This window comes from Calidris pugnax, unplaced genomic scaffold (assembly GCF_001431845.1).
Source record: "Calidris pugnax isolate Ruff unplaced genomic scaffold, ASM143184v1 scaffold82, whole genome shotgun sequence".
Lineage (NCBI taxonomy): Eukaryota > Metazoa > Chordata > Aves > Charadriiformes > Scolopacidae > Calidris > Calidris pugnax.
Genome location: NW_015090833.1, coordinates 3,589,421 through 3,602,955, shown reverse-complemented (window position 1 = coordinate 3,602,955; position 13,535 = coordinate 3,589,421). Strand labels below are relative to the sequence as shown.

Below are 13,535 nucleotides of genomic sequence, written 5' to 3'. Positions count from 1 at the left end.
GCCCCGCGGCTCCCGGCATGCGCGGGGCCGGGAGGCGGGGGCGGCCGGGCGAGGGCGGCACCCGGCCCCGAACCTCCGCCCTCCGGCGGGGTCGGCGGCATCGCCACAGCTCGGCCTGACTCCCCCGGAAGGTAAACGGGGGCCGTTTCGAGCAGTTATCGCCGGCATCTGGCCTTTCCGTTACGCAGAGGGTGATCCATCCCCCCGGAACAGCCCCTCACCGCCGCGGTCTGTAACGCGCTATTTGCTGACCATCACTTCCCACTGCCTTCTCAAGAAAGCTTCAATACCAACATCTCGAGTGTGACTTAAGGAGGAACCTCTCAAACTTTCCATCAGATAAATCACTATCATTAGCTGCCTTGTTAATTTTCACAGTAAGAAGGCAGATAAAAAGTCACTATTGTCAAACACACAATTTACTGCAACACAGGAGCATATCATCATCTGAATATGTTATACTTACTCTTGAAGGCTTTGTGTCCCGATACGCAGAACACAGCAGGAGAAGTATTTTTCCAATTCATTTTTATTTTGGTTTCCATTGTTTACAGCATTGATATAGGGATAATTCATGCAAATTTACCACCTTAAATACAGCAGAGAGAAAACTCACTGGTAAGAGGATTTTGAAGAGCTCCATCAACATAACACAATGAAGAAAATAAATAGCAGCAATAAGATAAAGTGCATTTAGCTGATCTTCTTTAATAAGAGTTTGGGGAAGAGTGTTTTTGGAATTACCTGTTCTAAGGATTAGCTTATCATAGTTTATGGAAAGCAGAAGGGAACAGCTCCCTGCTGGTAGCGTTCATCCTCCACCACTCTGAATTAAAGAAGTACAGCTGCCTTTTGTTTACGAGGAATCCAGCTCATAGGCCCTTCTGTTAAAAGTTTAGTTCTTCATCTCTCGGGCTTCTAGGGACAAGGGTTACGCACACCCCTACAAATTCTTCTCTCCCATGTTAGCAGTTTTGCTTCTTAAAAAAATTAAGTGGTTCTTTTCCCCATTCTATAGGTTAGGTTTCAACATGACAGTGAGAATGCGTACATCACCAAAATCTGACCAGTGGCAGAACCACACACATTGGTAAGACACCAGATTCTGAGAACCCATCAATCTCTTTTCCCTTTACAGATCAGACACTGGCTTAAAGATCAGATCACCATTCAGATCAGATTTCCCCTAAAGGCCTGCTGCAGATATGCTCACAGCACACGTCTTCAAAAGCAAGGTCAGCGTTTCAGGTAGCCCAGAGCTGCTGAGCAGCAGCACATCATTACCTCCCTCTACCTGGAACTGACAATTTCCTGGTATATCAGGGATGTGCTTAATGTTCTAACTCAGCAACACAGTACACAGCCTTTTCTAAGTGTGTATGTGATAGCTTGAGACTAGAGAGCTAAATGTATTCACATAATACCTGCCCCAGAGTAACAGTGGGTAACCCCACTTACTCCGGGACACTTCACCACCAGCCCAGAGAACACATTTCCAGAGGTGAGGACTCAAATTTCTTTCTTACTCATTCTCAGATCTGATCCAAGCCCTATTTATGTCCTGGTGGAGCCTGAGGAAACTGACCAAGGCCAGTGAAGCCTTCTGATGGCAACAGCTTTCCAGCTTGGGCTGGATTCAAAGCCGCCTACTGAAGGTGAAAGGTTTGTTTGCCTCCTGCATTCCAGGGACATAACAGTCTCACTGCCAGCTCCTACATGATCAAGATACTTCAAATCTTACTCAAAATCTTAGAACAGCCTAAAGTACTTACTGACACTTCACTGTTTTTACTCCCTCAAGTATCAGGCAGCTTCTTCTTTCTGGAACTGTTGTGACACACGGAACAGGGGACTTGTCACAGGCACATATATTCACACCTGAGCATGAATGAGAAATTCTAAGTCCAGCTGATACCATTCTCAAGTGAAAAGTCTCATTGTCAGTAAGGAAAAAATAAACACTCTTAGTAGTTCTGAATTCAGCTGAGACTTGCTCAAAGATAGCCCATAGTTCTCTAAAGTTAGATGCTGAACAGATTTGGGTTGTCACTGACTGCAGAACTACAGGATCTCATTCTGGATTCCTCAGACATTTTGTGGGGAATAGAAAGGTTACACCCAGTGCGTGGCAAGATACTGACCCACCAAGTGGGAAAGAGACTTTGCAACAAGGGAACCTAATCTTAGTACTACTGAAACCAGGGGGAACTTCTCCTCTATCAACTCCAACAGGAAAAGACTCCAAGTCCTTACAATTCCCAAATCTTATACTCCAAATTCAAAATTGTTTCAGGGCAAAACTCAACGATTAATTTCATCTATTTGCAAATACAGAATATCCTTAAAGAAATAAGTCACCTTAACCCATTCTTGCCCTGCCATGAAATACAAGGGGCAGATCTCCCCTCCGCCCCAGAAGAGTTGCACTTGCCAGCTCATTCTCCTACTTTTAACAGAAGAGAAACAACATTAAATCATATTACTGCATGGACTGTAACATCCTATGGGAACTCTACATGAAGCAAAATCTCTTACAGCTTGTAATCCACATGCTGTTCTTGTGGCCAAATAGTGGTAATGGAATTCCGAAGGCCTGCTTCCAGAAACACAGCTGTGCACTTCCAAGAAAACCCCCAGTATTCATCAACTTATCTCAAAAGGCAGTTCATTACATTCTGTCAAACTGGCTTTTCTTTCCTACTTTTCTTCCTCAACAAGCTGCTAAATTATCAGCACTACCTCCTTCACAGGAGCTAGTTATGTCTTTGCAAACTCTTTGTCTATGGCGTGAAATGGGCCAGACCCAGACTGCATTATTGAAGAGCTCTTAAGAGGAAGAAACTAACTCCGAAGACAATATGGTTACCAAAGCAAAACCTTAGTCCCTCTTTATCTGGAAGAGAACTGGGTTTTGTTCGTAGGTTTAAACATACTGACAGTAATAAACCTTTCTATGAAGGGACATAGTGCTTCTCTGTCATGTTCTATACTAACAACCTTTCTATGAAGGGACATAGTGCTTCTCTGTCGTGTTCTATGATAACGGAATATTGGAATATTAACCTAGGAGATAACCTGCGTGGGCCATAAAGGCCTTGTGAAACCATCGCTGGGTCAGTGTGCTTGGGATCTGTGTTAGACAAACAGCTTCTCACACATACATAAACCTGGGGCTTGAAGTCAAAAGCTCTATCTTCACGTAGGAAAAGGAGTAACTCCACAAAGATGTGTCAGAATACCTTTTAACCTAATAAACATTTGTTCGTTTTAAATTTGTCATTGAACTTGATTTTGGTTTAAAAAGCCCCCTGTAAATGTATGAAGCACACATTCCTCCTGAAGTAGCCTGGTCTCACAAGAAGGAAAAGGAAGAGTAATAAACAGCTAGTGTTTAGAGGTGGGACACACAACTGGGAAGCAGAATCCTATTGTTCACACAGCAACTGGAAACGCAGCAATAGGCTTTTGCTCATTCCCTTTAGGGAATTCCATCACCCACCATGTTCTCTGCAGTAATTAAGAGAGCACTGAAGGGGAACAGTGTTGGTTTTCTCTTCTTCCCACACTATCTGCTTTGCTGCAGGTACTGATGTGTGAACATGTTGAGTTCACTGTCGAGCCAACCCGCTTTATTCCTGCAAGGACAGAAAGTCTCCATTAGGCAAGTAAAATAGTTCCTCTGAAGCCAATCTGAAAGAAGTGTGACTGAAACGAGTACACAGCAAGGCACAGAGAGGAGTGACAGAGGTTCATGCCAAACTGCTGCCGCTGTTCCCCACCCTTCCTCAGGTCAGGAACCCTTGCCTGCTAACACTCCCTAGGCTTGGAGATTCAAACCCACATCTCAGTCTCAACTTCACAATGACCTTATTGTGTAAACAGGGAATGTTTGAAAAATTCTTCCCAGCAGCCTTTGAAGGGTGAAGAAAAACATCAGACAGCTATGTACAAGTGCAAAAGTGAGGCTTTTGGCATAATTTTATAACAGCCTGAAGGAGTTTGTAGAGTAGAGGACTGTATGTTTTGATAAATGGAAAGGAATTGTAATTCCAAACAAACCAAAACCAGGAAAGAAAAAGTGTTTTGTGAGGCAGAAGATTTAAATGTCTGGCAACAGTACGTGGGAAAGGACACAGTGAAAGGAAACACAACTTGGTAGGGCAAGATGCTGGTGACTGCACATCAAATGCTATGACAGAAGGACTGCACTCAAAGGTACACCCTAATCTGAATGTCTTGGGGCAATCACATGAAAAACAATTGTATGCAAATGTCTGTGTGTATCAGATAAAATCTCACCTGAGCAGTTTTGCTTTGCTCTGCAGTGAATCCAGAACTTCGATTTTTTTATTCATGGCAGAAATTTCCTGCTCCAGATTCTCCCGCGTGACATCCACTTGCTGACACAAATGAGCAAACGTTCCAGCAAGCTCTCTATAAACAAGGAGACGAGTTGGATATGATGAAAAGTAAGCTCAAGCAGCAAATTCAAAGAATATAGCCCTTTGAGGTATAGTGATAATGATACTGACTCAGATATTCATCTTTTCGGTTCTGCACAACAGTATGTTAAAGCACCAGAGCAACTTGATTTAAGAGGCAGAAGTACATAAAGACTAATCATTAACAGAACCCAAATACTGTATCAGTGATTCAAAAAACAGTAATATTATTTTAAAACAAATACATGATTACACATTTTTTTAACCTGGAATTCAACATGCAAACTTATCTTGTTTGAACAAGGAATCTAATCTAAATAAAACTCCAAACAATAGAATTTAGATTAGATTTCAGCTGAATATAGGCAACTCACTGTTGGACTTGGTGGCTGCAGTTGGAACCCGTGTAGCTGACGATGAGCTGCAGTTTCTCTCCAGCGTACTCCACAAACTGCCGCTTGAAAGCTCTCTCTTTCGCTTTCGTGGTCCAGGTGAGGCGCTCGTATACGTAGAGGAGCCCATAGAGGCCAAAAGAGAGAGCAATCAGCCTCCAACCCACAGCCTTCCAGACCTAAAAAAAGCACAAGGAAAAACAAATGACACAATTGTCATCTAGGAATGCTGCAAACTCCTAACAACCATGGCACAGAGCAGTGCACTTATATTCTAGTGCATGGCACAGAGCAGTGCACTTATATTCTAGGCACATGAAAACCAGCCAGATAGATAACCCCGACTTGCAAGTGGTTTCACTGGTCAGAGAGCTTGCTACCAATGTCCAGTCTACAAAATAAAAATACCTAAACTCCTGGGGCTCTGTATGGGTTAACCTCTCTAGCACATTTCAATTACATCTGTCCAGTTCACAGAATCCCTGTTTCCAAAGTAAAGACAGTTTAAGCAACTATCTCCCTTTTCAGAAATTGAGTACCCCTGGACACTGCGACACCAGAACAGCACGTAGGTATGGAACTACATGAATTTAGATTCTTCCTGCAAGAGGAACTAGAGTTACCGTGTAACTGAGTTCTCTCTCTTATACCTCCATAATTTGGGGAGATTTGAGATTCAAAACATTCATTTTTTTCAAAAGACAGAAAATCAGGAAGTGCAAATTTTCTCTGAAACAAATTAGGCATAGCATCTAAAATTAAGTGCTCTCCTCCCCTCCCAGGAAAGGAAATGCACACTATCAAAGGCTCTTGGTGGATATTTCTATCTTGATTCCTCTATAAATGGGAAAAGAAAAAAATACCAAATTTTCATTTATTCTCACAAAAGAATCAGAGACTCTTTAATACTTTTGTAACATACTTCGAAGGGTTCTCTTCACAACAACCCTGGCTCCAAGCCTAACTATTATGCAAAATAAGCTCAATATTTATACTCAAAGGGAAGGTCAAAGAAGAAAGTATTTCACTATCTGTAAATAGCAAATATCTGTGGGACTCAGCAGTGCAAGTGCTTTTCAAGTCAGTGCTCCAACTGTATTTATATAAATGCTGCTCGGATTGCCAACGCACCACACCGCCAACCACGATGATCCCCATGGAAGTTCGGGAAGTTAAGGAGGCCAGGCCAGTCACCATCGACACCATGAGCTCCTCCTGGGTCATAGAGCCCTGAGGCAGAGGAGGCAGACTGGGATTCGCTGGAGTTAAAGGGCGTTGAACCTAATTAGAACAGTAGTGACAATACAAAAACAAAGTACAGAGTAAGAGAAGGCAAGCCACTGTCCTTCCCTGAAATGATGAATATCACATCTACCCCCACCACTCAATGAGATCTCTTACCTGGTCGTTATAGCCCATCAAGGCCCGACGACCATTCTTTGGTCCCAAAAACCTGTTCACCAGCATCGTCCATCCAAGAGAGAAATGGAACTCTATGTCCTCTTGGAAGTCGGCACAAAGCTTGTCACAGTTCAGATCATAGCTGAGCATGAAGCACTGCCGGGGAATTAACATGTCGATCTGGCCCCGCAAAGAGACTGGGAGGAGGGGTTTTAAACCATCTGCACACAGAAAATAAAAACATCCAAAAAATAGCGACTGAATTTACAGTAATTGACTGGACTTGTATTCTGTAATCAGGGAGTTTATGGGTTGGTCCATCCTCCAGTTATTTTTCCTACTACCTGAAATTTCCTAAAGCCAAGCATGTTTAAAATAAGAAATACATCATGAATTACTATTTCATCCTTAGTTCTTCAGATCAACTCAGAAGGAAATCTTTTCATGGACACTCCTAAACCTTTACAGGCAGCTGGTGAAGTTTAAAGTTTAGCAATAGCTTGGGAAACAGAATCTGAAGGCCAGTTCTAAAAGCATTTAGGCACCGCACTCCTTTCAAAGCTTACATTTAAACAGGTACCTAAGTTACAATCATTCACATTTCACAAGGATCTTGCTCTGAGAATCTCTCAAGTTTCCAAAGTCACAGATTTGTTCTGTCATGAAGCTGACTGTACATATTCATTAGGCAATCACTGCACAAGTTCACACACAGCGTGCAAAAAGCAGGAGCAATTAGTCCTCTACACAACAGCTTTATTAATCAAGATGGAAACTAAGATGATGCCAGCTGCACACCAGCCATCAGATTAAAGAGAAACCCAGAACATCTACCCAGTTATTTTGCATTACAATTCAATGAAAGTGGAAGGAGAGCATTGCCTGGTGAACTGACCGATCATTTCTTGCTGCATCGTCTGCAGGGAAGCTGTGATGGCATTGGAGCAACGATCTGACATGTTACGGCCCAGGCCTTCCTCAATGTGTTTATGCAGCTCCTGACAAACAAAGGTAGGGTTATTAACCTTACAACAGATGTAGGTAAGATGCAGGCTACAGGTGCTACAGTTTAAACTTAAAAAAACCCTCCTAGGACAGGAGCACACATGCTGTCTGCCCACTGTTCTGATATTACTTTCATTTTTTTCTCCATTTTTCAGTGAAGGAAAGTGCAAAACAAAAAACCTCAGATGTACTCTGTAGTCTAGGAAAAGTTCTGTATCATATGTGTACCAATTCATCACTGATATTATTTTTCACAAGACAAAAAGCTTAGCTCATATCCTAGTTGGAAGAACGTTAAGCATCTCGAAGAGCTGGCACAATTACTGACTCAGAGCAAAAGAAGGCCTCTTTAAATTGCTTAAGCAACCTGTAAGAAGCAAACACCACTTACGCTCTTGTAAACTTTAAGAACTACTTGTGAGGGATGGAAGTCTGCTTGGTATTCATCTACCAACACCGAAAGCCGTCTGATTTCTTCTGCCATCGCGTTTGACACCTGGAGAAACAGCACAGGACAGAGTGTCTATATATTCTGTCCTCAGGAGAGATGGGAAACCACCCCTGAAGTCGTGCATTTCTTAGTAAGCACAGACAGGAAAAGACTGAGGCAATATAAGACTTGAGAAAAATGAATAGGCCTTTTCTGTATATTCATAATAGTAAAAATGGCATGTTATTATTAATAGTAAGATGACTGACATTATTCTAGATTAAAATAATATGGAAACTTATCTGAAACATTTTAGTATTTTAGCAAGCATTTAAGACTGAGACATAGCCGCAATAATAATTCAAACATTAATCTAAGTCCATTGTTTATTTAAAGCATCTTATGTGAGTCTCTCTGAAAGCTTCCCCCAAGCATTCTACTTTTCATGTTATTACCTCAAGGAGACCAAAAAAAGCAACGACCAAACTTCTCTTGAAAGCGTTTCTTCTCTTCCCATCTGTAACTCCCACACTTCTAGTGCTTTAAACCTTTGTCAGCACTTTGCATTTCTCCCACCGTGCTGACAGCTGTTTCAGACAACCTGTTTTTCTGCACCCACTCCTCCTTACCTGCCTCTCCACTTCTTCTGTGATCTGTTTTATTTTCCGCTTGTAGTCCTGAGTAAGGAGCTCCAGCTGTTTGTCAATAAAACCTAAACGTTCCTGTCGTTCCTCTCGTGTTTCCAGACAGTAAACTCTGGTGAAAAAAAAAAATACTGCCCATCAAAAAGCCAAATAAATGCATTTTTGATCTACAAATCTGAATTCCAGAAACAAGACAGTTTTTTCTGCCCAAGAACAAAATATGTCAGTACCTACAATACATTCCACAAAAGGCACAGAACAAAAAAGAGACGCTTCTAGTAATATTTTCACAATTTGCTAGAAGCAAGACCAGCAGTACATGTCCTTCCCGCTCCCAACCATGCTGTGTTCTGCTTTGCACTTTAAATGCTTATATTCCCTTAAATTTCTTCCAGAACACAAGCTGCAGTTACACAAACACCAAGCACCAGCTCTCCTCACCGCTGTTCCTGGGCAGCAATATGCACAGAATCCATGATGAGACGAACATCTTCCGCGATCTGCTTTGCTCTCACCGTATGCTGCTCAAATTTTGTTTTGACTGCTGACTGTGAGATACATTCCTGTACACAAAAGGCAGCCCAAGGTTAGCAGCAGGCAGACACTAACACAACTTCTCCTTGCCATATAATCTATTTCCAAAATGTGGTCCCACTCCATCTTTATCACTGCTAGCGCCCAGCCCTTCAGGAGTACAATGTAAACAGAAGATAAGCACACACAATGCTCACCTCGAATCTTCTCTCGAAGTTCTGAAACTCAAACATTCTTACTTGAAATCCATCTGCCAATGCTCCACCTGAGAGAAAGAAAGTACAAAACAACCACTGAAGCTTTGAGAAAGCAATCAGATGCCCGACATCAGGAACTGTTCCTGATTTACCTTGAAGCTAATGCAAAAATGTTGCTAAACCTCTGGTTTTGACTGCTCTATTAATAATCTGACCCACCCCAATTTTATCCATTTTTTGGAAAAAGATACTCTCTATTTTCTTCTCTATAAGAAAATGGAAAATTTCCATTAGCTTTCCTCACCTCCTTCTGGCATCCCTTGAGCCCTCTGAATCCTGGCATTCAGCACTTCTTTTGCCGACACAAAGAAAATTCGATCCCCTGCCTGGGCTCGATCCACCACACCCAGCTCATCTACCAGGAAGCTGGTGCATCGCTCCATGTGCTGCCGACGCACCTGAGGATGAACGGGATAAACCCCACAGGCAGTTAAACCCCCTTTACAGCCATCCATCACAGGCCAGACCAGGCTCCCAGATGCCCTCTGCTGGTCCAAGCTACCAATGCAAGAGAATAAGGAAAAAACCCTGCTGTTTTACAGAACTTTCCAAAGGTTATCTAACTGATCCAATTTCAACTGGTCCCTGTGAAACACTTGATTTCCAGCTCGGAAATGTCAAGAATCATGTCCTGATCACTAGTCTATACTCCCGCTGGTCTCCACACTACAACAATAAGAATCCAAGCTATAAAACAATCACATCCAACACTTTCTGATTCTACCCACGAGGACCAGAGTCAGCGGCTTCTATAATATCCATGCAAAGAGAAGGAATTTAAACACACCACAGACCTCTTCCATGTATTCTGGTTCAGAAGCAGACGCATCCCAGCGGTTATTTAAAATGAATATATTGGGTCGAGACAGACGTTCATTCACCTTGTGGAAGAACTGCTTCTCCTAAGCAAAATGGAACAAAACCTCTTAAGATTAATACATCAATTTTTTAACTTTTAGCCAAATTCACTTAACAAGTGGACTTGAACATACAGTTTGCATCAACGTTGATTCAGAATTTGCCACCAGGACAAACACGTCAGCATCTAGACAGAATTTGTCAATCCAACTGTCCAGCTCTGTGGTTACATCAATACCAGGGCTAGCAATAAAAAGAAAAGAGACATTACTATGCTGTGCAAACAGCCAAAACAGAATCTTTTTCAGGGCATCAATTTCCCATGTCTAAGCTACACTGTCCTGACAGGGTACAGACTAAAAGGAAGCAGCAATCAAGAGAAACTCTTGACTGCTAACTACAGCAAAGGACTTTAGTCGCTGTCATAGATAAGAACAATTGCCTTGACGTTTGTTAAATTTGCATTTGGGGACATTTCTGTAATTAATCTGTGATAAGCAGGAAAGGAAAGAAAGGTATTTCTCACCTGTCCATCAGCACTAGGTCATCCTTTAAGAGAGGACATTTGGAATTGGGCCACATGACGCTGACCAGGCTGCCAGCGTTCAGAAGTTCATCTTGGTGAAGGGCGTGAGCCAACTGGTTTACTGTCTATTAAAAAGATGAATAACTTGTAACATTTCTGCATGCTAAGACCCATTAATACAATTATCTCCCCTTCAGGGCTGTTCACAGACAATTTAAGATAAAACCCAACTCCAAATCACCTTCTGTCTGGGAGGTTTTCCACGTAAAACTTGCCTGAGTCACCTAGTCACAAGGCAACCACCCAGTGAGAGTTTATCAGAAATTTTCCAGTCAAGAAAGGCTCCTGAGGAGTTATCAGGAAGTCTGTGCTTTCTGTCATACAGAGCTCAGAACTTCCTGAGTCATCATTTCAGTTCCCTGCTATCACTAACAAATACAACATAGTATCCTTTTCATAAAATGAACAAGTTCATCCTATAACTTGCTCCATTCCTCCCTTCCTCTATCTAACAAAAACCTGTCCTTTATCTCTACTCCTTTAATGATTAAAATCCTTAACTGTGAAATCTATTCATAGTGCTTTCATTTTCTTGTTCCCTCTCTTTTCTGGCACTTCTGAAGAGCTCTTTTCCTTTATCTTATGCTTAAGGGAGTTGTACCTTAACACTCTTCTTTTCCTCTGAGCCTTCAGTAAGGAGGAAAGCTTCATGTCCATCTGTCCCTTCTACTCGCAGGAAACAATTAGTGGTGTGCCCAATTCCTGAAGGAAGGACTTTGTCCCACAGCATGGCATTTATCACAGTGCTCTTCCCATTGCTTGTCCTGAAGTCAGATTAAAGAATGGCATAGCCAGGCTTCCGAGATGCAGGTATACTCATTTTGATATTAAAGAAAACAAGTTCTCTAAACCCAAGCAGCATCAGAAGTATTAACAATTTAGGTGCCACAGGCAACTTACAAAAAGACATTTCTATTTTCATAAGAGTTCTTCCAAATAGAAGAATTACGTGTTATGGTATTTGTTTTCGATTTACAGGGGCATGCACATTACAAGCAAAAGCTGGAGCACCAGTGTTTCTATAAATATCTTTTACTGGCTACAGTCCTAAAGATGCCAGTTGCTTTAGTGACTGGGAAGTGTAGGCAACACAAGCACGTGACTCACCTTCCAAAAAAAGCAACTTTCATGTGTCGTCTTGCCAACACTTCACTGATGCCGCTGACTTTTGACAGGTAGCCTTTAACTTCCACTACCTGCTCTTCTGTGGTGACAGGATCAAGCTCTACATTCTTGTGTGTTTCTAAAATCAAAATACATCATGTCTCTGAATTCCAGAAGCCATCTGTCTCAGTACTGGGTAAAACACCTCTTCATGATGTAACACACATAACTAAATGTTTATCTGTGTCCCAAAGACTGTGTGGGTAATCTTGACACATGCAATTACACCCTGAGGCAAATCTGAAACAGCATTTATCAGCTGGTCTCTTTTCTTTATCTAATAACCATTCTCATCCTTAGCACTGCCTTAAACAGAACTCAGCCAACACTTCAAACATTCCAACACCCTTAAAAAAAAGTATCTTCTATCTGCGTCTTAAATTGTCAAAGCCAATTATTGGCATGTGCTACACGTCACTAGCAATGACATGTCCAGGCAAGGATGCTGAAAGAATTACAGGCCTTATACATATATTACAGGCCCCAAAACGGCCTTGTTTTTTAACAAACTGCAAAAGAGCATAAAAATCAAGCATAGCTCACTAACTAGCTCAGTTTCCTAACGTGTCAACTTGTCAGCTTTAAAATATGAACCCTGAACTCCACCCAGATTCAATAAAACAATTTTCTGTTCTTCTTATAAATATTGACATATAAACAGACATGCATGTCTGGCGCAGGTCTAGCAATGCCATTTAACTGAATGAGCAGGTTTTGGTGTGGTTTTGGGGAACCGTATGAGGGCAAAGCTCTGTAACACACTTCTAGTTCAACAATTCTGCTTACCTTCCAGGAATGAGGAGCTCTCATTGATGTATGCAGCCAACTGCTCAAAGATACCATTGATTTTCTTCTTTGCAGTGACAAAATGTTTAAGCGGAGAAGCATTTACCTCAGCCATGTGTCTCTTATCCTTCTTCACTGCAACTATTGACTTGGAACGAGTAAACAACAGGGACATTGCGCTACAGGGAAAAATCCAGTAAATAAAGGTGGCTCACCAAGTGCCAACAGCTAGTCAACTAAGCATCCTAGATAAAAAACCACTTTATTTCACAGAGAAATTTTTCCACTTTCTACAATTGGAAATTACTCACACATCAGAAACAAAAAATGTAATCTTTACTTGTTCCTTCCAATAAACAGGCCCCCAGCGATCACTTTTCCCCTTTTTCCGCTTACTTTGAGTTACGTTTTCACAAGTCAGGCATGATCAGCTCGAATCCCTCTTGAACATGAACGACTGCAGTTTCCTGCCTTCTCCCGAGCCCCGGCCAGACTCCGTCCCGCAGCTCTTTCAGCGACGCCGAGTCCAGCCTGTCCCCGTCCCTGCGGCAGAGGGACCGGTGGATTTGGGACACAGGCTGCCGAGATCCCCGATCGGCCAGGCTCCGCTCCCCCGCCATCCCGGTGCCCGGGGGATGCTCCGGGCGGCCGCCGCCGCCTTCTCCTCAGGGGGCTGAGGGGCCGGCAAAAGGGCGGGAAGCGCCCCGCTCCCACAGGCGCGCGCACACCTCAGAGGGGCGGCGGGGCCAGGCCCCCGCCCTTGTCCCTGCCCCTACCGCCCGAGAAGCGACCCCCCGAGAGCCCGGCCGGGCCCGCAGCGGCTCCCACCTCCCCCTACCGCCAGGCACCGCCCCACCTCTCACCTTCACCGCCGCTCCCGTGAGGTCGCCATGTTACCCCCGCGGCATCGTCAGCCGGCAGGCGCCAGGCGCAGCGTCATGGCGGCGCGACGGGCGGGGCCCCGCGCGGGGCACGACGGGAGCGGTAGGCTGAGGGCTGAGGGAGGCGGCCCCGGCCCCCGCCCCCCCCCCCCCCC

The 13,535-nt window shown here is 43.3% G+C and overlaps 2 protein-coding genes across 3 annotated transcripts in view; both read right to left on the bottom strand.

Moving 5' to 3' along the window:
* MIIP (migration and invasion inhibitory protein) overlaps positions 1–3,634 on the bottom strand; it is an 11,656-nt gene extending 8,022 nt beyond the window's left edge. The window contains exons 1-2 of one of the 2 annotated variants that reach the window (XM_014941402.1): positions 3,500–3,596; positions 467–589 (exon numbers count right to left, since the gene is read on the bottom strand). In XM_014941402.1, coding sequence (XP_014796888.1) covers positions 467–545 — 79 coding nt within the window. In that variant the 5' untranslated portion in view covers positions 546–589; positions 3,500–3,596. Of the gene's footprint in view, positions 1–466; positions 590–3,499 lie in introns of both variants that reach the window. The other variant, XM_014941403.1, reaches the window with a different exon arrangement.
* MFN2 (mitofusin 2) lies at positions 3,500–13,456 on the bottom strand. The gene is made up of 19 exons (XM_014941397.1): positions 13,363–13,456; positions 12,896–13,042; positions 12,500–12,678; positions 11,657–11,792; positions 11,151–11,313; positions 10,490–10,614; positions 10,098–10,206; positions 9,900–10,007; positions 9,350–9,503; positions 9,046–9,113; positions 8,756–8,877; positions 8,300–8,426; positions 7,632–7,736; positions 7,131–7,233; positions 6,236–6,456; positions 5,966–6,115; positions 4,817–5,013; positions 4,300–4,434; positions 3,500–3,635 (listed from the first exon to the last, which is right to left on the bottom strand). Exons 3-19 carry the CDS (start codon positions 12,672–12,674, stop codon positions 3,566–3,568), a joined length of 2,268 nt encoding a protein of 755 aa, XP_014796883.1. The 5' UTR covers positions 12,675–12,678; positions 12,896–13,042; positions 13,363–13,456; the 3' UTR covers positions 3,500–3,565.
* Positions 13,457–13,535: the final 79 nt, after the last annotated feature.

Bases quoted from the DNA above. Each gene is read 5' to 3' on its own strand.
- MFN2 (XM_014941397.1), bottom strand. From the start codon at position 12,674: ATGTCCCTGTTGTTTACTCGTTCCAAGTCAATAGTTGCAGTGAAGAAG. The intron at 11,793-12,499 runs GTAAGCAGAATT...TTTTGATTTTAG, and splicing joins GAGCTCCTCATTCCTGGAAG to AAACACACAAGAATGTAGAG. The intron at 10,615-11,150 runs GTACAACTCCCT...TCTTTTTAATAG, and splicing joins AGGAAAAGAAGAGTGTTAAG to ACAGTAAACCAGTTGGCTCA.